Source organism: Macaca fascicularis, chromosome 5, assembly GCF_037993035.2.
Source record: "Macaca fascicularis isolate 582-1 chromosome 5, T2T-MFA8v1.1".
Lineage (NCBI taxonomy): Eukaryota > Metazoa > Chordata > Mammalia > Primates > Cercopithecidae > Macaca > Macaca fascicularis.
Genome location: NC_088379.1, coordinates 14,854,445 through 14,881,576, shown reverse-complemented (window position 1 = coordinate 14,881,576; position 27,132 = coordinate 14,854,445). Strand labels below are relative to the sequence as shown.

Genomic DNA, 27,132 nt, shown 5'->3' with positions numbered 1-27,132 from the left:
GGGCCAGTGCATGCACGTGGTGTCAGCCACCTGTGTAGTCTGTCCCCAGACAGTGACACATATCTGCAATGTGCTCCAGGGGCTCGGCACATTGCTACCTGCCAATTTGTTCACCCTACACTACAGTATATTCATTTGAAGTTTTAAGTAGCCACCAAAACATACAGATTTAAAAATATTAGAAAATGCAAATAAACAAAAATTTTTTAAAATTACCCCAAATCTCACACCCCTAGAGATAGCTGCTGTTAACATTTTGGTGTATATAGGTCTAGACTTTTAAAATATATTTATTTCTGCAAGATTTTTAAAATACAGCAATGGGTCTCTGCTATCCAATGTGTTTTGTAGTCTGTTTTAGGTCCTGTCTGCACACACACACATACAAACACACACACTTCTCTGCCATTATTTTTAGCTCCAGCATGGTCTCCCTTACATAAACAGACCAACACTCATAGAACCCATCCTCTCTTGTTGAAGACCTAGGTCGATTCTTTTATTTCAATGCCATTTACACTAGAACAAACTTTGTTGGTGTGGAGTCCTAATTAGGAAAACGGAGTCAGGCTGGCAGGAGCAGGGGAAAGCAAAAAGACAAAGCAGATAAGCTTTGTCTACCTTCTTCATGGTCCAGGTCTACCTTCTTCATGTAGACCAGTCTACCTTCTTCATGGTCCAGGGCACATAGGCTTCCTGCACAAATAACTCACAACCTTCCCAAGGCCACCTATCACCAGACGCTCAGCTGATAGAAAAAGGCAAGTTAGCTCACTGCAACCTTGGTGTTATCAGAACTGCACAAGTGCTATTCAGCACACAGCACAAGCACCATTCTGTAAAATTCCCAGTAAGCCTTTGTCTCCCTGCAGTCAGCTTGTCTCTTGCTGACCTGCCAGTTGCACCCTTACAACATATTTTCATACTTTCTCTAATAAATCTGTCTTTCTTTACCTACAACTGTCTTGGTAAATTCTTACCTCCCATGCCACCAGCCCAGACAGTCACTGACTGGAACTTCATTTTCATACACATTATTAATTATTTGTTCCGTTGGTATAAATTCCTGAAAGTAGGTTTTCTGGCATCAAAGATTTGAATCCAGTTTAAGGCTTTTATATGAATGGCCAAATTACACCCTGATAAAGTATGAGAGTGGCAATTTCCCACACTCATACCAACAGTGATTGTGTGTGTGTGTGTGTGTTTTTATTATTATTATACTTTAAGTTCTAGGGTACATGTGCACAACGTGCAGGTTTGTTACGTACGTATACATGTGCCATGTTGCTGTGCTGCACCCACTATATCATCATTTACATTAGGTATATCTCCTAATGCTATCCCTTCCCCCTCCCCCCTCCCCACAATAGGCCCCGGTGTGTGATGTTCCCCTTCCTGTGTCCAAGTCATCTCATTGTTCATTTCCCACCTATGAGTGAGAACATGCGGTGTTTGGTTTTCTGTTCTTGCGATAGTTTGCTGAGAATGATGGTTTCCAGCTGCATCCATGTCCCTACAAAGGACACAAACTCATTCTTTTTTTTTTTTTTTTTTGGCTGCATAGTATTCCATGGTGTATATGTGCCACATTTTATTAATCCAGTCTGTCACTGATGGACATTTGGATTGATTCCAATAGTCTTTGCTATTGTGAATAGTGCTGCAATAAACATACGTGTGCATGTGTCTTTATAGCAGCATGATTTATAATCCTTTGGGTATATACCCAGTAATGGGATGACTGGGTCAAATGATATTTCTAGTTCTAGATCCTTGAGGGATCGCCACATTGTTTTCCACAATGGTTGAACTAGTTTACAGTCCCACCAACAGTGTAAAAGTGTTCCTATTTCTCCACATCCTCTCCAGCACCTGTTGTTTCCTGATTTTTTAATGATTGCCATTCTAACTGGTGTGAGATGGTATCTCATTGTGGATTTGATTTGCATTTCTCTGATGATGAGTGATGATGAGCATTTTTTCATGTGTTTCCAACAGTGATTCTTACCTGCTTTCAGTAATGGTCACAATCAAGCAGGGAGAATTTACAAATGCAAACAGAGATAGATACACACCACCAACAACTGTGGTTATTAGGCACGATATATTACAAACAGGACCCTGACTTTACATGAAATGGGATGGTAAACAGCCTCACCACCATAAAATTAATAGAGTGGGAGTGTACAGGGAGGAAATGAGCAACTGGAAATTTTTACAGAAGTGGAATTCCAGGCATTACAGGAATGAAGAAAGCACAGTGTTGAATAACATCATTTTTTAGAACTTTGCCAATACCTGGGACAATGCCTTACTCTGGGCCAGGCTCACTACTTAGAATTTTTTTTTCAGTAAGCAACGACATTTAGGCTGCAGGACACCTGGACACAGAGATAAGTGAATGTGTTATTAAAATAACTATAAAGGCTGGGCATGGTGGTTCACCCCTGTAATCCTAGCACTTTGGGAGGCTGAGGTAGGTGGATCACCTGAGTTCAGCAATTCGAGACCGGCCTGGCCAACATGGTGAAACCTTGCCTCTACTAAAATACAAAAAATCAGCTGGACGTGCTAGTGGACACCTGTAATCCCAGCAGTCAGGAGGTTGAGTCAGGAGAATCACTTGAACTCGGGAGGCTGAGGTTGCACTACACTCCAGCCTGGGCAACAAGAGCGAAATTCTGTCTCAAAAAATAAATAAATAAATAAATAAATAAATAAATAAATAAATAACTATAAACTGTTTATTTGAATAAAGGCAGGCCAAACCATGCTAAACACAATCAGGTGTTAGCCATGCTGTGTTTAGCTCTTTGCTTATGAGTTTTATTTTTTAAATAAGTTTTATTTTGTATATTTGAGATGTACAGCATGATGTCATTAGATACATATAGATAGTAAATTGGTTATTATAGCAAAGCAGATTAACCATCTATCATCTCACATAGTTACTTTTTTGTGTGACAAGAGCAGCTAAAATCTACTTATTTAACAATAATAATCCCTAATACATTATAATTTTATTAACTATGGTGCTAATATGTTTTCCCTAAAATGTGAGCCAAGAGTCCTACTTCCTTAGATCATGACCTGCACCTCCACCCTGTGGCTCAAATGTACTACCAGGTGCTCTGACTCCTTTTGTAACCTCTCATACAGCAGAAATGATGGGCTGAGATGACGTTGAATGCCAATCCCCTTATCTCATTAGAGGTAGGTTTTGTGCTTCCTCTGACAGATACAGTAAAATAACAAGCAAGTATAACTTCTAGACAGAGCAACTTCTCACAAAAATTAGACCAACGATATGCATTTTTCATGCAAAAATAAGTATAATTTGTCTTCTGAGAAAGGGAATGCAGATCTTGGTATAATTAAGTAGTTTGCAAATTTATCACGATCTATTGCCCAAGGGACAGGGGAAAAATTACCCCTTATATGGTGAGTCTTAGAGAGTCCTGGGGGCTGACACAGACACAGGGAATTCACTGAGGTTCTCCTAAACACTTTCAATGGGACCTCCACTCCTTGGGGTTAGTAATACCTTCCTCCAGGTAGCACAGAGGGACTGTTCCGAAGGACAAGGCCCCAGCTTGTTTCTGAAGCTCCATCATGGCTGTCCAGCTTTATTTAGGCTGTGGCCTCGTTGGCTTTTCTTTAAACCAAATCAATTTAACTTTTTTATCTTGAGTTTGTGCCAGCAGTGCCCTTCACTGCTGAGAAGGATGAGTTTAAGTTTGCATTTACATATAAACTCATGTGGCTTCCCAGAAAATGTGGATCATAAAAGTTTTCTTAACCAGTTATTCAAGACCCAGTTGAAGAGCTGGTTGTTCTCTGAGAATGACATCTTAATTATAGAGTCCTTAGGTTAATTCTGAGAACCACTGGTGAGGGCTTTTGAATTTCAAATGACCAGAAGGAGAAAATGACTTAGACCCTCACAAATGCATAAGGAACTCGCCCATCCAAAGCTACCCAAGTCACTCAGAAAGGAACACTGTCTTTGCTGGCTGAGAAGAATATCCCGGATAAAGGAGGTTTTCTCTCTGGGCTCAGGACTGACTAGTGGCATTCCCAGGAAGTCAAGCTTCTGTCTTTCTCTACCAACCCCGTTAGAAACAAGAAGGCTGTCATTTCCCCCAAACTGAAAATGTTAAACGAACTTGATCATATCATAATCAAGAAAAACAAACTTGTGCAATTATCATCATCAATATCACCATAACTTACACATTGGGTCCCCCAATTTCATGCATAACCCAGATCTCAATTCGTGTAATCTTTTCCTTCTGGAGGTTTGGAATTTCATAATCTGCAAAAAAACTGAGAAACATTTCTTAAAGCCCTAAAGCAATATGATATTTTTTCCATTTCAGTTTTTAGTTAATTTATCATTACTCTTCTTTAAAAAATAAAGGGCTTTTAGAAGTTTTTCTTCTTTAGCTTTTATTTTTAGTTTACTTTTTATTCCAGTATTCATCAGCTGTTAATGGTTTAACTCTATAGACATGGCTCTGATCACCAGGTCATTCATCTGTTTTGCTTTACCTAAATTTACAGAAGCAAGCATGAGATGGGGACTAGGATAATTTTCTTTAGCCTCTGTTTAAAACAATTAAATAAATATTTGGGCATTCTCTGTTGTGTTTGAATGTGCTGGTGTTCTTACCCTTTGATGGGATAGGCTCCTGTTGGCTCTGAACCATTCAGCATGACGTGGATCACCCCAGAACTATCCTTTGAATACTATGAGAAGAACCAAGTATTTTTAGCAAATAAAGACGTGACATTTTTCTGCTATGAAATGAGCATTTTTACAAATCGTCAGTTCTAAATAATGGCAAGGATATGATAAATGTGGCATTTCATATGGCTTAGTAGAAATGCAAATTGGTTTATTTTGGAAAGCAAATTGCCTTGAAATGTCAAAAAACTCATAGACTCAGTAATCCATGTCTGGGAATCTACCCCAAGAAGATAATAGAAAATATGCAGTATCTTATCAGCTATAATAAAGTAGGTTATGCTCCCTTAGCAAAGAACCTCGAAACTGCAGTGACTTTAAAACAACAATGATTTATATCATGCTCACACTACATGTTTATCACAGGCCCACTGGGGTTTTGTTGCACGTGTCCTCATTCTGGGACACATCTGCAAAATCTCTGATTGCCAGGAAAGGGAGGAGACAGTGACAAATCATGGACCACTTCTTAAAGGCTTCCACCCAAAAGTCACACACATCACTCCCGCTTGCAACTGATTGGCCAGTGTAAGTCACATGTAAATAATTTCATGAGGCAGGGAAGTGCAAACGGTGGGCTCAAAAGACAAGCCAGAATTATCTGGCAAACAGCACTAAGGACTACCAGGAGCATTGTGCACAAAGATGTGTGGTGCAGCATTCTTTGTAATACTGAAATATTATAACCAATACCAAATACTTAACAAGGGGATGGTAAGTAAACTGTGATACTTAAGTGTCTGAAATATTAACCAGCCATTAGTAAAAGTCTACAGTATTTGCAATAGCATAGGAAGTGCTTACTTTCAAAGCAAAATGCAACAGTTGTTGGAGGAGCATGAGCTTTACTGTGTTAAAAATACATGGGCCGAAGTCTAGGATTCCCAACGGAGTGACAGGTCTACAGAAATTCCAAAATCTCCACTTCAAAATACTACTGGAGCATGTAATTTCCCTCATAAAATGTTTATAGTAGAATGAAGGAGGTGTAGAGGTGAAATATGTGGCAGTGATGTATAGGTGGCTGGGTTCATTCCCTAGCAAAATGATACTCAATATCAAACAATATACTCCATGTTATCCATGTCTCAGATTGCTTCCAAATAGTGCTAACAGTCATAGTTAAATTCTTAAATGCCAATACCTGGTCACCACTATGCTAAATGGGTTGCCTTTAGGTGGTAGGAATGTGGGTGATTAATTTATATTTTCTGTATGTGTCAATCACTATTATGAGCAGCTATTACACTGACAAAAAGAAAAAAAATATTTTAAAAAAAAATGTGTGCAGAGCCAGGCATGGTGGCTCATGCCTGTAATCTCAACATTTTGGGAGACTGAGGTGGGCAGATCACCTGAGGTCAGGAGTTTGAGACCAGCCTGGCTAACATGGCAAAAACCTGTCTCAACTAAAAATGCAAAAATTAGCTGGGCGTGGTGACACGCACCTGCAGTCCCAGCTACTCGGGAGGCTGATGTGGGAGAATTGCTTGAACCTGGGAGGTGGAGGTTGCAGTGAGCTGAGAATGTGCCACTGCACTCCAGCCTGGGTGACACAGAGAGACTCTGTCTCAAAAGAAAAAAAAAAAAAAAAAGATAAAAATAAAAATAAAAAGTATGCAGATGCAATGAGGCTGTATAACGTTGTGGTTGAAAGTCTGATCTCGAGTCAGCCTGCCTGGTTTCAAATCCTAGCTCCCCTACTTGTCAGTTCCATAACCCTAGTCAAGCTTCTTGACCTCTCTGTACCTTACTTTATTATCTGTAAAATAAGGTATTTTATTACGTTATTACCTGATAAAAGTCTCTGCCTCATATAATTGTCATAAAGATGAAAATATTTGGCCAGGCACAGTGGCTCACGCCTTTAATCCCAGCACTTTGGGAGGCTGAGGCGGGCAGATCACGAGGTCAGGAGTTCGAGACCAGCCTGGCCAATATGGTGAAACCCTATCTCTACTAAAAATACAAAAATTAGCTGGGCATGGTGGCACGCGCCTGTAGTTCTAGCTACTCAGGAGACTGAGGCAGAAGAATCACTTGAACCCGGGAGGCGGAGGTTGCAGTGAGCTGAGATCGACAGAGTGAGACTCTGTCTCAAAAAAAAAAAGATGAAAATATTTAAAATAATAACTGCTAACATTTATTGAATACTTATCTGCTAAGGTTCAAATCCGCTTCTCATCACTATACCACACTAATTCTCCTCATGCTTCGACTACACAGCAAATGCCAAGGGCTCAAAAAATGTGGGCACTAGTATTAGATTTCCATTATAGAATTGGAGGAAGTAAAAGGTGGTGGTTTGCAGCACACACTTGAAAGTCTGGCAGACCCACTGGGTAAAATAAATGGTTCCTTTACATGTAATGCTGACATCTCCCCTGAGTTACTGTTTGATCCCACTTTCAGATGAGGACATCTCTGTAGCCTCCCAGTTCTCAATGAAGGGCTCTGGCAGCTGCTGCCAACTGACTGAAGTCTGTGCTCAAGATGAAACCTACAGGTAGTGGGAGCAAATGGTGCTCTCTTGGGGTAGGCAGCAGAGCACAGTAATAAACAGAATATGTTTTATCTGGGAGGGATCCTCTGCTTAGCTCCAAACTGCAGCCACCATGGAGGATTTGGCCAAGGTCCTTCTCACCCTGACTAACAATCTACCTAGTGGACACCTGAGGATCTAGGGTAGAAGATGAGACCAAAAAAGACATGGATAGTCCTGAAATGGGGTTGACGGTGGTGGGCGGAAGTGCCCTGACATCCACCTGGTCAACCTAGCTAATGTTTAATAGTCAACAGCTCTTTGCCAGGCACTGAACTAAGAACTTAACCCTCTTTATTTGTAATCTTTATTCTGATTCTCATGACAGAGAATTCTGTAGTCACTGGCATGCTATAGCTACTGATAGCTGTCATCAGTTCTGGTGACATCATTCTCTGGGAAACAGACCTACCTTCAGGGGACCATTTCTGTGTCTCCAGCTTATCCTCCATCTCCTATCAGTTCCTCTCCTGTTAATATTAGTCTTGTGAACATTTCTGATCCCCACAACTTGATCTCAGGTGTACTAGGGTCTTCCATAAAGCAGGAGTTGCCCCATTTTATGTAGCAATCGAAATCATTGCTTTGAAATACTAATGATAACCATGACATAATGGAAATAATAATGACTAATTAAAAGCCTCATGCATAGTGAGCATTTATGGAATGTTTTCTCTGTGCCAGGCACTGCATTAAGCATTTTATTTCCTTAAATTCTCACAACTTTATATAGCAAAGAGCATGAATCATGATGTGGTAAAAGTGGAAAGTGAGGCTCAGAGAAGTTGATTGATGACCTGGGGCCCAGACTCTGAATCACTGTGTTCCATCTCTATGGGTCCCACACACGCTCAACCACTCAGATATCATCCCAGCATTACCTGGATGGATGCCCTTTTCCAAAAGGAATCCACAGGATTATTTTCACAGTCTTCTGATGTAGGGCAGGATTGGTAATCGAGTCCTAAGGGGTAAGTAGACAAACACATTTTATTCCAAAGATTATCTATCTCAGAGAAGAATTAACTTACAATATATCCCAGTTCCATGACGCGTACTTAGCCTCCATTCTGTACAATGTGTACAAGTTTAACATCCACAGTTCTTCCCACTTGATCCACAAGGAGCCTGGTGAGGGACCACCTTGTCCATGATACTAAAGACATTGGTCATTTTTCTCACCACAAATGTGAGGAAGGCAGAGAACTAAATAGCTGGCTAGTGAGTGAGCCTAGCTGACCACTGAGCCTCAGCATATTAGCTGGGTTATTTCTCTCCTGGAGCACTAGTAAAGTAATGTTTAAAAACCCACAAACAGCAACAAAAACCCTTTGCTTTATTGGGAGAAGTGCCGTCTCCAAAAATTAAAATCGTTAGCCATTATCTTAGTAGTAAATGCAAGGAAAAAAAAGGATTAAGAGCGATAATGCTTAGCCAGAGAACAGAAATTTTATACAATTGAAAAATATACAAAATGTCAAAATATATTACATTTAAAAATGTTTAAGGACAGATTAAAGACCCCAGCAGATCAATGGGATGTGGAACATGCTTACCATATACTCTATAAAGAAAAAAAATTTCTGATTTACAAGTTGACCTCATATTCCTAGCAAGAACTGCTATTAATGGCATTATTCATAATAGCCAAGATACAGAATCAATCTGTGTCCATCAACTGATTAATAGATAAGAAAATAGACCGAGCACAGTGGCTCATGCCTGTAATCTCAGCATTTTAGGAAGCCGAGGTGGGTGGATTACCTGAGGTCAGGAGTTCAAGACCAGACTGGCCAACATGGTGAAACCCCATCTCTACTAAAAATACAAAAAGTAACTGGGTGTGGTGGCATGCACCCGTAGTCCCAGCTACTCAGGAGGCTGAGGCAGGAGAATTGCTTGAACCTGGGGGGCGGAGGCTGCAGTGAGCTGAGATCGTGCCACTGTACTCTGGCCTGGGCGACAGACAGAGACTCCATTAAAAAAAAAGAAAATATGGCATATATACACAACGGAATACTATTGAGTCATTTGCAACAACATGGATGAACCTGGAGGACATTATGTCAAGTGAAATAAGCCAGGTACAGGAAAACAAATATTGCATGATCTCACTTGAAAGTGGAATCTTCAAAAGCAGATGTCATAGAAGTTGGGGGTAGAATAGTGGCTACCAGAGGCTGGGAAGGGGAATGGATAAGGGAGATGGGAAGAGGCTGGTCAACAATGTTACAGTTACATAGGAGGAATAAGCGCTGGGGCTGTAATGCACAATAGAGTGGCTATAGCTAACAATAGTGTATGCATATTTCAAAATAACTAGTAGAGAGGATTTTGAATGTCTCACCAGAAAGAAATAGTAAATGTTTAAGATGATGGATATGCTAATTACCCTGATTTGATTATTACACAATGTATATATGTATCAAAACATCACATTGTATGCCATAAATATATACAATTTTCATCTGTCAATCAAAAATAAAATAAAAATAAAAATTTGAAAAAAGAACCAAGGCCAGGTACAGTGGCTCATGCCTGTAATCCCAGTGCTTTGGGAGGCTGAGGCACGAGGATTATTTGAAGTCAGGAGTTCAAGACCAGCCTGGGCAACATGACAAGACCATATGTCTACAAAAATAATTTTAAAAACAGCCTAGTGTGGTGGTGTGTGCCTGTAGTCTAGCTACTTAAGAGGCTGAGGCAAGAGGATCCCTTGAGCACAGGAGTTCAAGGCTGCAATGAGCTAGGATCACACCACTGCATTCCAGCCTGGGCGGCAGAGTGAGACCCTGTCTCAAAAAATAACACTGATTTTAAAATAAAAATAAATAAAATAAAAAAGAGCTGCTGTCAATGGTTTGGGTTTGCTATTTTCTTGACTTTTTTCTGTGTGTATATTTTCATAGATGTATTGTGTATATGTGTTTCTATTTGAATAGCCTCATACCTATCACAGGGTTATATAAGTTTATTTTTCGCTTAAAAATATGCCTCTTTCTGGGTCAATAAATAAAAAACCTCATCACCATTGCTACTGGCCCCACAGGATTCCATGACATACACATACAGTTATTTGGCTGACCTGAACTGCTGGAGTTCGCTTCTTTCTGACACAAAGAGCCCTGATAGGAGGGCATAGATAGAAAAGGGCAGCGAAGTGAGGAAGAAATAACTGGTGGTTTTCTGGAATGCTCTTCCTTTCTTTATGTGTTTTTCATCACATTCCTCCCCTCCTTCTCCCCACCCTCTGCAGCATCATCAAACAAAAACTTCCTGGAAATTCTCCATTGAAAGATTGGCTGTGTCCATTTGACCTGGAACCTGCAATGCTGCCCATCTCACTCACAGTGAAAAGCAGAGGCCTCACAACATCCTGTGCCACCAGGCCCTCCTTTATTCCTCCAGCCTCATAGCTTGCACTTTCCTCTTTGCCCACTGTCCTCTTTGCTGTTAAATATGTCACACACGCTCCCACCTCAGGGTCTCTGCAATTGCTGTTCTCCCGTCAGAAAATGTTCTTTCTCATCTCGTTGTTCAAATATCAGCCTCTCAGTGAGGTTCTCCTTAGGCATCTAGGTAAAAATGCAACACTTTCCTCTCCCCAGCCCTCCACTCTCAACCTTTTTTGTCCTTATTACCTGTTTTATTTTTCTCCATAGTCCTTATAATCTTAAGACAGACTATATATTTCACTTGCCTGTTTATTGTTTTTTCTGCCCTCCTATAATGTAAACATGGGGTATTAATTTCCTCTTTCATTCTCTGCTGTGTTCCTACTGTCTAGAAGATGAGGGTCAAGCACATAGTAGACACTATAAATTTTAGTTTGATGGACAAATGGAGCAGAAATAAACAGAACTGATATTAGGTTAACTCTTTTTTTTCGTTTTTGTGCCGAGTCTCACTCTGCTGTCCAGGTTAGAGTGCAGTGGTGTGATCTCACCTCAGTGCAACCTCCATCTCCAGGGTTCGAGGGTTTCTCCTGCCTCAGCCTCCTGAGTAGCTGTGATTACAGGCATGCACCACCACACTTGGCTAATTTTTTTGTATTTTTAGTAGAGATGGGGTTTCTTCATGTTGGCCAGGCTGATCTCGAACCCGTGACCTCAAATGATCCACTCACCTTGGGCTCCCAAAGTGCTGGGATTACAGGCGTGAGCCACCATGCCCGGCCTGATATTAAGTTAACTTTTGAAGTGACTCTGATACCCAGGAAGGATCTCCAGTCTTCATGATGGGAACACTCCCTCACCTCCTTTCCTTGCTAGCCTCCCTCCTGAAGCTTCCCTGATGCCCTGGTGAGGCTGGTGTCTCACTCTGCTACTCCTCAGAACACCATTTTTCCTGCATTATATCACTCGAGCTAATGCCCCCCATGAGACTATAAGCTCCCCGAAGATAGGGACTGCTGTGTCTCCAGCTCCTAGCACCACAGTTGGATGAATGAGGAGAGTTTGCAGAGCATTCAGGCCAGCTCTTGTGACTCTAACTTTCCTTGTAACTTGGATCTCGAAATATCTGCCGGCGGCCTGGAGTGGTGTTAAAGAGCACAGGCTTCAGAATCCATCAGGACAGGGCTGAGACCCAGCCTTACCACTTCCAGTCATTTAACCTCTCTAAGCCTCAGCTTCCCCCTCTGGACAAGTGAGGATAGTAAGGCAGAGTTGTGCAAGCTTGAGAAAATGGGCTGTGGAGTCAGACTGTCTGCTGCTTACTAGCTATGCCCCCCGAGCAGTTTTCTTAATCTTGCTGTGCCTCAGTTTCCTCATTTATCAAAATGGGGATTATGATAGGATCCCATGAGGCTGTTGTGGGCATTAAATGAGTGTATATATATATACACACACACACACACTCATTTATATGTATATATGTGTGTATACACACACACACACACAAAGTGCTTAGACTGGCACCCGCAAAAGATAAGTATTCTCCAGTATTGTTATTATTAACTATTCTTGTCACTTATTTCAGAGGACTCGGAGAGGATCAAGTGAAATAAATGCATATGAAAGCATTTAGCACAAATGGTAATGCATAGTAAATAGGAGCTCTTAAGTCTCCTGTGATTTGTGCAGGAGTCTTACCAGAGGCATTTTTCTGTCGACACCAGCTCAAGAAATCTGCAACCCTGCCATACAGAACATCACTCAGGGGCATAAAACGACGGGTGTTTCCTGCAAAGCTGTTAACAAGGAGGTGGCTATTTTCCCAGAACAGGGACTAAGGAAAGACAAACAAAACATCAAAATACAACACAAAATCAGACTCTTCAGGCACAGCATTATCAAGGCAGGTCGGGCAATCCAGTTCTCATTCAACTCTGACCTGCTGCACAACAACTGAACGTTCTTATTCGTTGTCTTTATTTATTCATTCAAAGACTGCTAGCATCTCTCCTCCCTTTATTCCCAGGGTATCGTGCAAATGTTAATGGAATATTTTCTCACTAGTACTAAATATACACGCATGTGGTAAGATTCCCTACATTAAGAATGATCAAGGGACCTGGGCTGGAATCCTGGCTCTGTCATGTATTAGATATGTAATCTTGACCAAGGCATGCAATCTCCCTGTTTCTCAGTTTCTACTTCTGGAAAATGCAGAGCATGAGCCCTTTATCTTCTTCCACAGCTGTGGCCAGGATAATATGAAGCCACAGAAAGCACTTCCTAAAGTGTCAAGTGCCTCAAAAACACATTGCTTTCATATTATACTTCATAGTTTCCACTATAGTGTTTTCATATAACAATAACCCAAATGCCCCAGTCACTATTTCATCTGATCCTCAGTAGTCCAATCAGTTTATATTTAGACTAGAAGGTCCCCAAGGGTGGGGGCTGTTTTTCACTGTTACAGCCTTAACCCTTAGCACCAATGACTGGGCAAACAAATAGCCCAGGAAGTATTTACAGAGTTCATCAACTAGCACCGAATCTCTGAAAGAGAAGGTAAAAAAGTTGGCTTCTGCGCTTTTAGTGACAGGAAGACAGCGAGGTTCAAAGAACAGCATATACTCAAAATCATGTTTTCAGTCTCTTCTATCTTTGAACCTCACAGTTCCACTTACTTGCCTTTACAAATAACACACAGTGGAAAAAAATCAGGTTAAGAATGTTTATGTCACAGAAACAAAAATGGTGTCTAGCATTCTTTAAACTTGAGGTATTTTTTAAGCAAGGGTTTATGGAAATTTTCTCATTTATTTTCACTTTATTAGACCTTAGAGTGTAGACAGAATATAGATATGTGGTTTTCTTAAATCAACTGGTACTGAATAAATATAATCTTAAGACCCATTAAATGGAGAGACTGGTCTCCCAGAAGGATACTGAGATTGAGAGTTTTCTGAATTACTCAAGGTTCAGGCCATTGGGCCAGTTAGGATGAAGGTTATTTAGAATTGACCAGATGTGGAGGCCCAGTGTGACAGGTACGGCTATGTCCTTATGTCCCTGTGCTGATTCTCACACTGACTTGCAAACTTAGGAAATTTTCTTCTGCCCACAACCAGCTGGAGATCTAGAACCACTGTTGGAAACTGATATGGTTTGGATTTATGTCTCTTGTCAAATTGTAATCCCCTATGTTAGAGGTGGGGCCTGGTGCAACGTGATTGGATTATGGGGGTGGATTTCCCCCACTGGTGCTGTTCTCCTGGTGGAGTTCTCAGAAGATCCAGTTATTTACAAGCCTGTGGCACCTCCCTCTGCCCTTGGTCCTGCTCGTGCCATGTAAGACACCTGCTCCCACTTTGCCTTCCACTGGAGTAAAAGCTCCCAGAGGCCTCCCAGAAGTAGATGTTGCCATTCTTCCTGTACAGCCTGTGGAACTGTGAAACCAATTAAACCTCTTTTCTTTATAAATTACCCAGTCTCAGGCATTTCTTTATAGCAATGTGACAACGGACTAATACAGAAACAAAGCTAGCTTCCCACAGAGAGCTCAGCACACACATTATGTGTGCTGCTTGATGTTTCTGTGACATTGCAGGATGCAGGGGACAGCTAATCTCACACCTGGCCCATGCACCATCCACTTCTGTAGAGACAGAGAACAAAGTTTTACCCAAGACGGTTGTAGCATTACCTTATCTCTGGGAATAGAGTGCCTGGACAAGTTAATAAAAAGGTCATAGTCCGAGGGAAGCACGGAGCAGGGATCCTTGTCCAGCGCCACTTTAAAGGCTTCCCAGATGGCTGTGCAGTTCTTGTTCCTGTGCAAAAGTACAAGTTGGGAAGAACACACACATGCACATCACGATGTAATGTGAAGTATTTCCATTTCTCTAAGAGCTCTACAAGAGATTTTGTCATACAGTGACTCTGTGGAAGTAGGCTTACAAAAAAGACAACAAATTATCACGGCTCAGGTGACAGATTCAGAAATCTGACACTGGAATTGCCTCTCAGAAGGCACTGCACAGATTTCTCAGAGCTAAGGAATACAGCCTTGCCCCCAGGCTCACAAAGACGAGTAGAAATGGCACCTAGCAGGAGGTGACAATTTCAGTCAACTATACAGCAGGTGCCTCTTCATTTAGAACTAACAGTGGGGGCACTCTCGTTGTTCAGGTCCACTGTGGACCTCGGGGACCAGGTGAGGCCAGGCCAGGCCAGCCAGCAGGATGTGTGATGTTAGGAGGGAGGTCCAACGCTGCAAGAGGCTTCCACCCCTGGCAAAGCAGGTGCACCCTCCAGTGCCAGCCCCTCTTGAGGTCCATCCTAGTTTTCAAAAAATATTTCCCACGGCATTTGTGACTTTCTGTTTCTCATACTGGGTGGTGTGTAACACAGGTGGTTCTTATATTATTCTCTGCTGTTTTTTATTTGCCTGAAATGTGCGACAGTAAAAACGATCAGCACAAGAAAGACATCGCAAACACAAGAAAAGGGGGGCCCACAGAAGGAACAAAAATCAGTAAGAAATGCAGCACTGGTAAGAAAGACCCAAACTTCAGAAATCCTCCAGATTTAGGGGTTCTGAACTTTGAATTCCGGAAGGACTGGACTCAAGGAATTCAACCTGAGACCACATTCTGGGTTCTGAGGGCTCAGACCGAACATCTGCTGGGTGGCAATGGGCTGTTACCCAGTTCACCTCTACCCCACCCTCACTTCTAGAGGGATACCTCTCCACCCTCCTTCACACTCACACACACATACACCCCACACCTCTAGACCACACACACATCCCTCACCTCCAGACCACACACACACACACACACACACCGCTCACCTCTAGACTACACATACACATCCCCCTCACCTCTAGAATAAACACACACATATCTCACCTCTAGAACACACACACACCCCCCTCACCTCTAGAACACACACACACACCCCTCACCTCTAGAACAAACACACATCTCACCTCTAAAACACCTCTCACCTCTAGAACACACACACCCCCCTCACCTCTAGAACATACACCCCTCACCTCTAGAACACACACACACACATCTCACCTCTAGAACACACACCCCTCACCTGTAGAACACACACACACACCCCTCACCTCTAGAACACACACACACCCCTCACCTCTAGAACAAACACGTACCCCCCTCACCTCTAGAACACACACACACCCCTCACCTCTAGAATACACACACACACCCCTCACCTCTAGAACACACACACACACCCCTCACCTCTAGAACAAATACACATCTCACCTCTAAAACACCTCTCACCTCTAGAACACACACACCCCCCCCACCTCTAGAACATACACCCCTCACCTCTAGAACACACACACACACACATCTCACCTCTAGAACACACACCCCTCACCTCTAGAACACACACACACCCCTCACCTCTAGAACAAACACGTACCCCCCTCACCTCTAGAACACACACCCCTCACCTCTAGAACACACACACACTCCTCACCTCTAGAACACACACACACCCCTCACCTCTAGAACACACACACACCCCTCACCTCTAGAATACACACACACACCTCCCTCACCTCTAGAACACACACCCCTTACCTCTAGAACACACACACACATCTCACCTCTAGAACACACACCCCTCACCTCTGGAATACACACACACACCCCCTCACCTCTAGAACACACACACACCCCCCTCACCTCTAGAACACACAGACACCCCTCACCTCTAGAACACACACACCTCACCTCTAGAACACACATACACACCCCTCACCTCTAGAACATACACACCTCTCACCTCTAGAACACACACACACACCCCTCACCTCTAGAACACACACACACCCCTCACCTCTAGAACACACACACCCCCTTCACCTCTAGAACACACACACATCTCACCTCTAGAACACACACCCCTCACCTCTAGAACACACACACCTCCCTCACCTCTAGAACGCACACCCCTCACCTCTAGAACACACACAGTCTCCTTACCTCTAGAATACACACACACCCCTTACCTCTAGAACACACACACACACACACACACACACACACACACACACACACTGATATGGTTAGACTTTGTGTCCCCAACAAAATCTCATCTTGAATTGTAATCTCGATAATCCCTAGGTGTCTAGGGAGAGACCAGATGGTAGGTAATTGAATCATGATTGTGGTTTCCCCCATGCTGTTCTCTTGATAGTGAGTGAGTCTCACAAGATATGATGGTTTTATAAGTGTCTGGCATTTGCCCCTACTTGCACTCGCTCTATCCTCCCGTCCTGTGAAGAAGGCGCCTGCTTCTCCTTTGCCTTGACTTTCGCCATGGTTGTAAGTTTCCTGAGGCCTCCCCAGCAATAAGGAACTGTGAGTCAATTAAACCTCTTTCCTGTATAAATTACCCAGTCTGTGGTATTTCTTCATAGCAGTGTGAAAACAGACTAATACACAGACACACCCCTCACTGCTAGAACACATGCACACCCCCCTCACCTCTAGAATACACACACACCCCCCTCATCTCTAGAACACATGCACACATACCCCTCACCTCTAGAACACACACACACACCTCACCTCTAGAACACACGCACACACACCCCTCACCTCTAGAACAAACACACACCCCTCACCTCTAGAACATACACACACACCCCCTTCACCTCTAGAACACACACACACACACCCCTCACCTCTAGAACACACACACATCCCTAACCTCTAGAACACACACACACATCCCTCACCTCTAGAACACACACACACACACCCTTCACCTCTAGAACACACGCACACACATCCCTCACCTCTAGAACACACACACATCCCTCACCTCTAGAACACACACACACCCCTCACCTCTAGAACACACATACCCCTCACCTCTAGAACACACACACACATCTCACCTCTAGAACACACACCCCTCACCTCTAGAACACACACACACACACCCCTCACCTCTAGAACACATGCACACACCCCTCACCTCTAGAACACACACACACACACCTCTCACCTCTAGAACACACATGCACACACCCCTCACTGCTAGAACACATGCACACACCCCTCACCTCTAGACTACACACACACCCCTCACCTCTAGAATACACACACACCCCTCACCTCTAGAACACATGCACACACACCCCTCACCTCTAGAACACACACACTTCACCTCTAGAACACACACACACCCCCCCTCACTTCTAGAACACACACATATCCCTCACCTCTAGAACACACACACACTGCTCACCTCTAGAACACACACACACCTGTCACCCCTAGAACACACACACACCCCTCACCTCTAGAACACACACACCCCTCACCTCTAGAACACACACACCCCTCACCTCTAGAACAAACACACACATATCACCTCTAGAACACACACCCCTCACCTATAGAACACACACACACACCCCTCACCTCTAGAACACACACACTCCTCACCTCTAGAACACACACACACACACCCCTCACCCCTAGAACATACACACACCCCTCACATGTAGAGTGCACACACACACCCCTCACCTCTAGAACACATGCACACACCCCTCACTTCTAGAACACACACACACCCCTCACCTCTAGAGCACACGTGCACACACACACACCCCTCACCTCTAGAACACACATACACACTCCTCACTCCAAGAACACACACATACCCCTCACCTCGAGGGCACACACACACCCCTCACCTCTAGAACGCACGTGCACACACACCCCTCACCTCTAGAACACATACATGCACACCTCACTTCTAGAACACACACATACCCCTCACCTCCAGAACACACACATGCACACACCCCACACCCCTCACCTCTAGAACACACACACACTCCCCCCATCTCTAGAGTGCAAGTGCACACACACACCTCTCACCTCTAGAACACATGCAAGCACCCCCACCTCTAGAACACACACACACACACCCCCCTCACCTCTATAGTGCACACACACACCCCTCACCTCTAGAACGCACGTGCACACACCCCTCACCTCTAGAACACACACATGCACACTTCACTTCTAGAACACACACACACACCCCTCACCTCCAGAACACACACACGCACACACCCCTCACCTCTAGAACACACACACACCTCTAGAGTGCACGTGCACACACACACCCCTCACCTCTAGAACACACACACCTCACCTCTAGAACACATGCACACACCCTTCACCTCTAGAACACAAACACACACCTCTCACCTCTAGAACACACATGCACACTCCTCACCTCTAAAGCACACACACGCACTCCTTACTTCTAGAACACAGACAAACCCCTCACCTCTAGAGCACACACATACCCCTCACTTCTAGAACACACACACACACTTCACCTCTAGAACACATGCACGCACCCCTCACCTCTAGAAAACACACACACCCCTCACCACTAGAGTGCACACACACACCCCTCACTAGTAGAGCACATACACACACCCCTCACTTCTAGAACACACACATACACTTCACCTCTAGAACACACGCACGCACCCCTCACCTCTAGAACACACACACACACCCCTCACCTCTAAAGCACACACACACATCCCTCACTTCTAGAACACACACACCCCTCACTTCCAGAACACACGTGCACACACACACCCCTCACCTCTAGAGCACACACACACAAGCCCTCACCTCTAGAGCACACACACACACAGCCCTCACCCCTAGAACACACACACATCCCTCACTTCTAGAGCACACACACACACACCCCTCACCTCTAGAACACACATACACCCCCTCACTTCTAGAACACACGCACACACACACCCGTCACCTCTAGAGCACACACACACAAACCCTCACCTCTAGAGCAGACACACACACACACCCCTCACCTCTAGAACACACACACACCCCTCACCTCTAGAACACACACACACACACTCCTCATCTCTAGACCCCGCACAGCGCACCCCTCACCTGCAGACACACTTCACAGTCCCCTCCTCACTTGCCCGCATCCTTCAGGACCATCACTGTCTCCATACTCACCTCTCCCCTCAAGGCCTCTCTCATTGTCCCCTCACCCCGACCTTTAGCTCCAGTATTCCCCTCCCCAGGCCCTCTTCACTGTCGCCTCTTCCCGCCCCCCGCTTCCCTTCCCACCCGGCCCGCGGCCTCACCGCTGCTCCGAGCTCAGCAGTGCGCGGTACTCGGCGCAGCGGCCCAGGAAGATGTCCCGCAGCTGTGGGCTGGTGCCTTCCCCGTGCCACGGCGAGGGCGCCCCGCCCTCAGCCAGCAGCGGCAGCAGCAGCAGCAGAAGCTGGAGCAGCCGCGAGACCGCGCACCCCCGGGCCGCCATTGGGGAACTTCGGTCCCTCCAGTCCCGTGCCTCCTCGACTCCCCTTCTCTCCTTCTACTAAAGCGGCTCCGCAAACTGATGCAGGGCGGGACTCTCGCTCGTAGGAGCGACTCTCGCTGGTCGGAGGAAAACCTTGCTGTTTTCCGTTTCCCGTTCCAGTCTATTTCAAGACTGAGCTTGGGGCGGGGTGCGGTGGCTCATGCCTGTAATCCCAGCACTTTGGGAGGCCGAGGCGGCCGGATCGCTTGAGTCTAGGAGATCGAGACAAACCTGAGTAACATATAGGTAACAAACCTCCTCTGTACAAAAAATATAAAAATTAGCCGGTCTTGGTGGTGCGCACCTGTAGTCTCAGCTACCTGCGAGGTTGAGATGGGAGGAGGCTTGACCCCAGGGAATCGAGGCTGCAGCGAGCAGTGATGGCACCACTGCACTCCAGCCCTGGGCGACAGAGTGACACCCTGTTTAAAAAAGTAATAATAAATAAATAATAAAAATTAAAAAATAAAAAAAGTGAGCTTGGAACATCACCCAGAACAGGACCGGTGCACTGTGGCCCAGGCTAATCTTGACCGGTGTCCTCCGGGAGGGAGCCCCAAAGAAGCTGCGAGGTTGGAGGAGAGGTGAGGAGAGGTGAGTCATCATAGAAGAAAGACTTTTCTGGCTCCAAAGGACAACTTTGACAGATGCCCTCTTTCACACCAACCAATAAGTGGTTTCTGTTTGTTTTCAGGAAATAATAACCACAATAACGTGCCAAGCACTTTGCAAGTATAATATTCATTGCTTTCCGCAACACCCTTCCTAGCTAAGTTTGTAATTATTCTCGCTTTAGCAATGTTTAAACTTAGGGAAGTTAAGCATGTTCGGCCCTCCAGATTTGCGGATTCATCATCCAAATTCAACTAACCACGGATGAGAAACATTTGAGGAAAAAAAGAATGCTTGCCTCTGTACTGAACATGTACGGACTTTTTTTCCTTGTCATAATTCCCTAAATAATACAATGTAACAACTACTTACGTAACAATTACATGGTACTTGATATTATAAGGAATCTGAAGATGATGTGAATTATAGGAGAGGATGTGCAAATACCGTACTACACCATTTAATATAAGGGCCTTGAGCATCTGTGGATTTTGCTGTCCAGGTCCTGGAACCAGTTCTCCATGGATACCTACTGCCCACTGTAACTTGTTAGAGGTCACAATCTCCCTTCCTGATAGATGCAAAATCCTGGAGACAGTCAGTTTAAGAGAGCCAGTATTAATAGAATACCACGTGGAGGCCCAAGTCCTCAATTCTTAAAGTAATGACAGCAATGAACTTTGAGTGCCTGGCAAGCACTTGATAAACACAAGGGAGGACAGAACAGGTGTTCTGTACTGTTTTATTTGAATCTCTTTCTTTCTATAACCAAAATCTGCTTTCTCCTGTTCAGTTCCTCCTTAAGTTAAATCCACTTTCCAGAGGTAAGCATTTTTAATCCTTTCAAGTTTTGTTCCTGGTGTTTACTTCCATATTTCTAAATAACATGTGTGAACACCCAAAATTTGAGACAGGTCTCAGTTAATTTAGAAAGTTTATTTTACCAAGATTGAGGACGCTTATCCATGACACAGCCTCAGGAGGTCCTGACAACATGTGCCCAAGGTGCTCAGGGCACAGCTTGGTTTTACACATTTTAGGGAGACATGAGACATCAATCAATGTATGTTAAGAAGTACATTGGTTCCATCCAGAAAGGCAGGGACAACTTGAAGCAGGGAGGGGGCTTCCAGGTCTCAGGTAGGTAAGAGACAAATGGTTGCCTTCTTTTGAGTTTCTGATAAACCTTTCCAAAGGAGGCCATCAGACTATGCATATATCTCAGTGAGCAGCTGAATGACTTTGAATAGAATGTGAGGCAGGTTTGCCCTGAGCAGTTCCCAGCCTGACTTTTCCCTTTAGTTTAGTAATTTTGGAAACCCAAGATTTTCCTTTCATGCATCCCTGGTATGGCTTGTCCCACCAAATCTCATGTTAAATTGTAATCCCCACTGTTGGAGGTAAGGCCTGGTGGGAGGTGATTTGATCATGGGGATGGGTTTCTCATGAATAGTCTAGCACCATCCCCTTGGTGCTGTTCTCATGATAGTGAGTGAGATCTGGTTGCTTTAAACTGTGTAGCACTGGCAGGGCACCTTGGCTCACGCATGTAATCCCAGCACTTTTGGAGTCTGGTGCCAGGGGGGTGGGTGGGAATCATGAGGTCAAGGGATTGAGACCATCCTGGCCAACATGGTGAAACCCATCTCTACTAAAAATACAAAAATTATCTGGGTGTGGTGGCATGTGCCTGTAATCCCAGCTATTCCGGAGGCTGAGACAGGAGAATCGCTTGAACCTGGGAGGTGGAGGGTACAGTGAGCTGAGATATCACCACTGCACTCCAGCCTGGTGACAGAGTGAGACTCCGTCTCAAAAAAAAAGGGGGGGGTAGCACCTCCTCCCTCTCTCTCTTGCTCCCTTTGGCCACCATGTAAGACCCCTCACTCCCTCTTTGCCTTCCACCACATTTGGAAACTTCCTGAAGCCTCTCCAGATGTAGAAGCCACTGTGCTTCCTGTACAGCCTGCAGAACTGTGAGCCAATTAAACCTCTTTTTCTTATAAATTACCAGTTTCAGGTATCTATAGCAATGCAAGAACAGACTAATACAATGCCTATATGCTATTTTTTGATGTTTCTGTTTGGGACATTATTCTGTTTGGGAGGTTATTACATTTTATTTGTTGTAAACCTCTTGTTTACCCTGGAGGTAATCATTATCTAGAAAGTAACTAGCTTGCTTTCAATATTACAGGCTCATAGGCAGAAGGGACTTGCGTTGTCTCAGATGGAACTTTGAACTGTGGACTTTTGGGCTAATGTTGAAATGAGTTAAGAATTTGAGGGACTGTTGAGAAGGCATGATTGGTTTGGAAATGTGAGGACATGAGATTTGGAGGGGCCAGGGGTGGAGTGATATGGTTTGGCTGTGTCCCCACCCAAATCTCATATTGAACTGTAGCTCCCAGAATTCCCACGTGTTGTGGGAGAGAGCTGGGTGGGGGTAATTGATTCATGGGGGCTGGTCTTTCCCGTGCTATTCTTGTGATAGTGAATAAGTCTCACAAGATCTGATGGGTTTATCAGGGGTTTCCACTTTTGCTTCTTTCTCATTTTCCTCTTGCTGCTGCCATGCAAGAAGTGCCTTTCACCTCATGCCATGATTCTGAGGCCTCCCCACCCATGCAGAACTGTAAGTCAAATTAACCCTCTTTTTTTTTTTTTTTTTTGAGACTGAGTTGCTCTGTGGCCCAGGTGGTGCGATCTCAGCTCACAGCAAGCTCTGCCTCCCAGGTTCACACCATTCTCCTGCCTCAGCCTCCTGAGTAGCTGGGACTACAGGCACCCGTCACCATGCCCAGCTAATTTTTTCTATTTTTAGTAGAGACGGGTTTTCACCATGTTAGCCAGGATGGTCTCGATCTCCTGACCTAGTGATCTGCCCGCCTCGGCCTCCCAAAGTGCTGGGATTACAGGCATGAGCCACCGCACCCAGCCCAATTAACCTTCTTTTTGTTCCCAGTTTCAGGTATGTCTTTATGAGCATCATGAAAACAAACTAATACAACTAGATCTCACATCCTCCTCTTTCTTGTTTTATGGAGCACATCTTCCAATAGCTTCTTGAGAAGATACATAGGGACTAAACTTTCTGATATTTTTGCATAAAAATTCGAAATATCATTATTCTACCTTCATACTTAATTGAGAATTTGGTTGGGTTTCTGAGATTTTTGCATAAGAATTCAAAGTATCATTATTCTAACCTCACATTTGATTGAGAATTTGGTTGGGAAGATTTTTGCATTGGAAAGCATTTCCCTTCAAAAATTTGAAGACTGTGTTCCATTGTTTTCTGTGTTGCTGTTGAGAAATCTGAACCCATTTTCCTATTCCTGTTTATTTGACCTTTTTTTTTTTGTTGTTTGCTTTGTTTTTTGTTCTTTGGGCTGTTTTTTTCCATCTGAAAGTTTTCAGAATTTCCTTCTATTCTTAGGAGTACGAAATTTCAGAGATGAACTTGGGCAAAGGTAGTTGTTTTTCATTGTACTGGACAATCCATGAGCCCTTTTAACCTGCAAACTCATGTCTTTAAATACTGAGATATTTTGTCAATTTTTTTGGTAATTTTCCCTCCTCCAAATTTGTTTTCTTTTTCTGAAATTCCTATTACTCATATAGGAATGATTTCCTTGTTAGATTTCCTAGTCCCTAATTTTCTATATTTTCCCCTTCTATTTTTTATTTACTTTGTCTTCTTATGCTTTCTTGAATATAAATTTATCATTATCTTCCAACTTCTCTACTGTTTTTTTATTTATACTATATCTATATATCTATATATACATATGTACAGTTGTGTTCTACCTGTTCAGGTCTTTTTGCTTTTTATAATCTTCTCTTGCTGTTTTGTGAATATTTCTGAAGCTTTTATTACAGATGTAGGTTTTTCATTTTTCTTTTAAATTTTCTTCTGCCAACGTCTGTTTCCTTTGAATGCCATATTTCCATTTTGGTGACTGACTTTAATGTGAGAAGTTTCCCTCAAATAAACTGATGACTTTTGGCTGATTATTTTTACAAACACAGAAAAATATAAGGAACTGTATCAGTTCATTGTCACACTGCTGATAGAGACATACCCGAGACTGGGTAATTTATAAAGAAAAAGAGGTTTAATGGACTCACAGTTCCACATAGCTAGGGAGGCCTCATGATCATGGCAGAAGGCAAAAGGCACGTCTTACCTGGCAGCAGGCAAGAGAGAGTTTGCGCAGGGGAACTCCTCTTTATAAAACCATCAGATCTTGTGAAACTTATTCACTATTATGAAAATGGGAAATACCCACCCCCATGATTCAATTACCTCCCACCGAGTCCCTCACATGACATGAGGGAATTGTGGGAACTACAATTCAAGGTGAGATTTGGGTGGGGATAGAGCCATACCATATCAGGCACTAATCAGAAGCAGGCTCAAGGCACATGGTTAGAATTTATCAAAGGGTGGGCTGCCCTGTAGGATTAACATACTGCACTTTATCACTAAGAGATTCCTGTCATTTTCTCTTTGACAGTCCATTTTTCCAGAGAGTAATATTCCTTTTTTTTTTTTTTTTTTTGAGACGGAGTCTCGTTCTGTTGTCCAGGCTGGCATGGAGTGGTGTGATCTCGGCTCACTGCAAACTCCACCTCCTGGGTTCACACCATTCTCCTGCCTCAGCCTCCTGAGTAGCTGGGACTACAAGTGCCCACCAACACACCTGGCTAAATTTTTGTATTTTTTGTAGAGACAGGGATTCACTGTGTTAGCCAGGATGGTCTCGATCTCCTGACCTCGTGATCCACCTGCCTCGGTCTCCCAAAGTGCTGGGATTATAGGCATGAGCCACTGTGCCCAGCCTAATATTCCTATTTTCTACCTGGAAGGATATAAGCCTGGATGCTAGCAATGTGGAGCTGAGTGGGAGAAGGTGGACGGAGGAATCTCACTATTCACTATAAAGATTTTCACTTATCCCTCCTCTCTCACCACATTTTTAGTAGAAGCTCTGGCCTCAGCAATGCCTGGTACCCCACAACCCAGAATCTTTGGTTCATTCTTCAGGAAATATATTGCTGCATAGGATTAGGGAGGGCATTCTTGGACTTACAACTACTTTTTTGACTTCCAGCCCTACATTCACTCCCACTTCCATCTTAGTGACAGACTGTTCTTCCAATTCCTCTTTCTTTTGAGGGTTCATGGTATCAAACAACTTTCTTCACAGCTTACATTCTCTTTCCCCACTAGCCAGCTGAGGTTTCGTCCTTCACTGGCCAACTAAATTGTTACCCCTTCTTCATTTTCTTTCCATCATCCCAAATTCTGTTCCTGACAACTCCTCTTCTTTTCTCTTTTCCCTCATAGTTTACTCCTTTTTCATTTTGTTCATATTCATCTTGTTTATTGTAATGGGGGATGAGTTTTTTTTGAGGGAAGAAGTCTTTCATACCTCACAAACCCTCAAAACATGACTTCATCTTGATGTGTGAGGCAACAGGAAATACACAGCACTACTTTTGAAGTATCCATGCATCTGTCTGTCTATCTATCTGTCTAATCTGAATCTAGCAAACCTTCAGATTTAACTACAGTTTTCAGGAAATATAGGGGATAGAGGGATATGTTAAATGATACTACAGGCAGCCATGCACTGAAACTGGCTGACAATATTTGACAGATACATTTTCAAAAATCTGTGAGCCATTTGTTAAACACAGTCATAATTAAAAATTAAATTATATAAACCTATAACAAAATAAATTATATTAAAAGCAGGCTGGGCCGGGCGCGGTGGCTCAAGCCTGTAATCCCAGCACTTTGGGAGGCCGAGGCGGGCGGATCACAAGGTCAGGAGATCGAGACCACAGTGAAACCCCGTCTCTACTAAAAATACAAAAAATTAGCCGGGCGCGGTGGCGGGCGCCTGTAGTCCCAGTTACTCAGGAGGCTGAGGCAGGAGAATGGCGGGAACCCGGGAGGCGGAGCTTGCAGTGAGCCGAGATCGCGCCACTGCACTCCAGCCTGGGCAACAGCGTGAGACTCCGTCTCAAAAAAAAAAAAAAAAAAAAAAAAAAAATAGGCTGGGTGCGGTGGCTCACGCCTGTAATCCCAGCGCTTTGGGAGGCTGAGGCAGGTGGATCACAAGGTCAGGATATTGAGACCATCCTGGCTAACATGGTGATCTCCACAAAAAATACAAAAAATTAGCTGGGTGTGGTGGCTGGCAACTGTAGTCCCAGCTACTTGAGAGGCTGAGGCAGGAGAATGGTATGAACCTGGGAGGCAGAGCTTGCAGTAAGCTGAGACCATGCCACTGCACTCCAGCCTGGACTACAAAGCGAGACTCTGTCTCAATAAATAAATAAATAAAAGCAAAGGTAATAAACATCCAAAATACATAACTTCTTAATTATTTTACTAC

At 43.9% G+C, this 27,132-nt stretch overlaps 1 protein-coding gene across 8 annotated transcripts in view; it reads right to left on the bottom strand.

Annotated features, from left to right (window-relative positions):
- Positions 1-27,132, bottom strand: part of BST1 (bone marrow stromal cell antigen 1) — a 65,249-nt gene that overhangs the window by 13,820 nt on the left and 24,297 nt on the right. For 2 of the 8 annotated variants that reach the window (XM_015450074.3, XM_074039438.1), the window contains exons 1-6: positions 19,893-20,148; positions 14,388-14,514; positions 12,386-12,521; positions 8,174-8,256; positions 4,676-4,752; positions 4,237-4,329 (exon numbers count right to left, since the gene is read on the bottom strand). In XM_015450074.3, coding sequence (XP_015305560.1) covers positions 4,237-4,329; positions 4,676-4,752; positions 8,174-8,256; positions 12,386-12,521; positions 14,388-14,514; positions 19,893-20,071 — 695 coding nt within the window. In that variant the 5' untranslated portion in view covers positions 20,072-20,148. Of the gene's footprint in view, positions 1-4,236; positions 4,330-4,675; positions 4,753-8,173; positions 8,257-12,385; positions 12,522-14,387; positions 14,515-19,892; positions 20,149-20,414; positions 20,533-27,132 lie in introns of those variants that run through there. The other 6 variants (XM_074039439.1, XM_074039442.1, XR_012434698.1 and 3 more) reach the window with 5 other exon arrangements.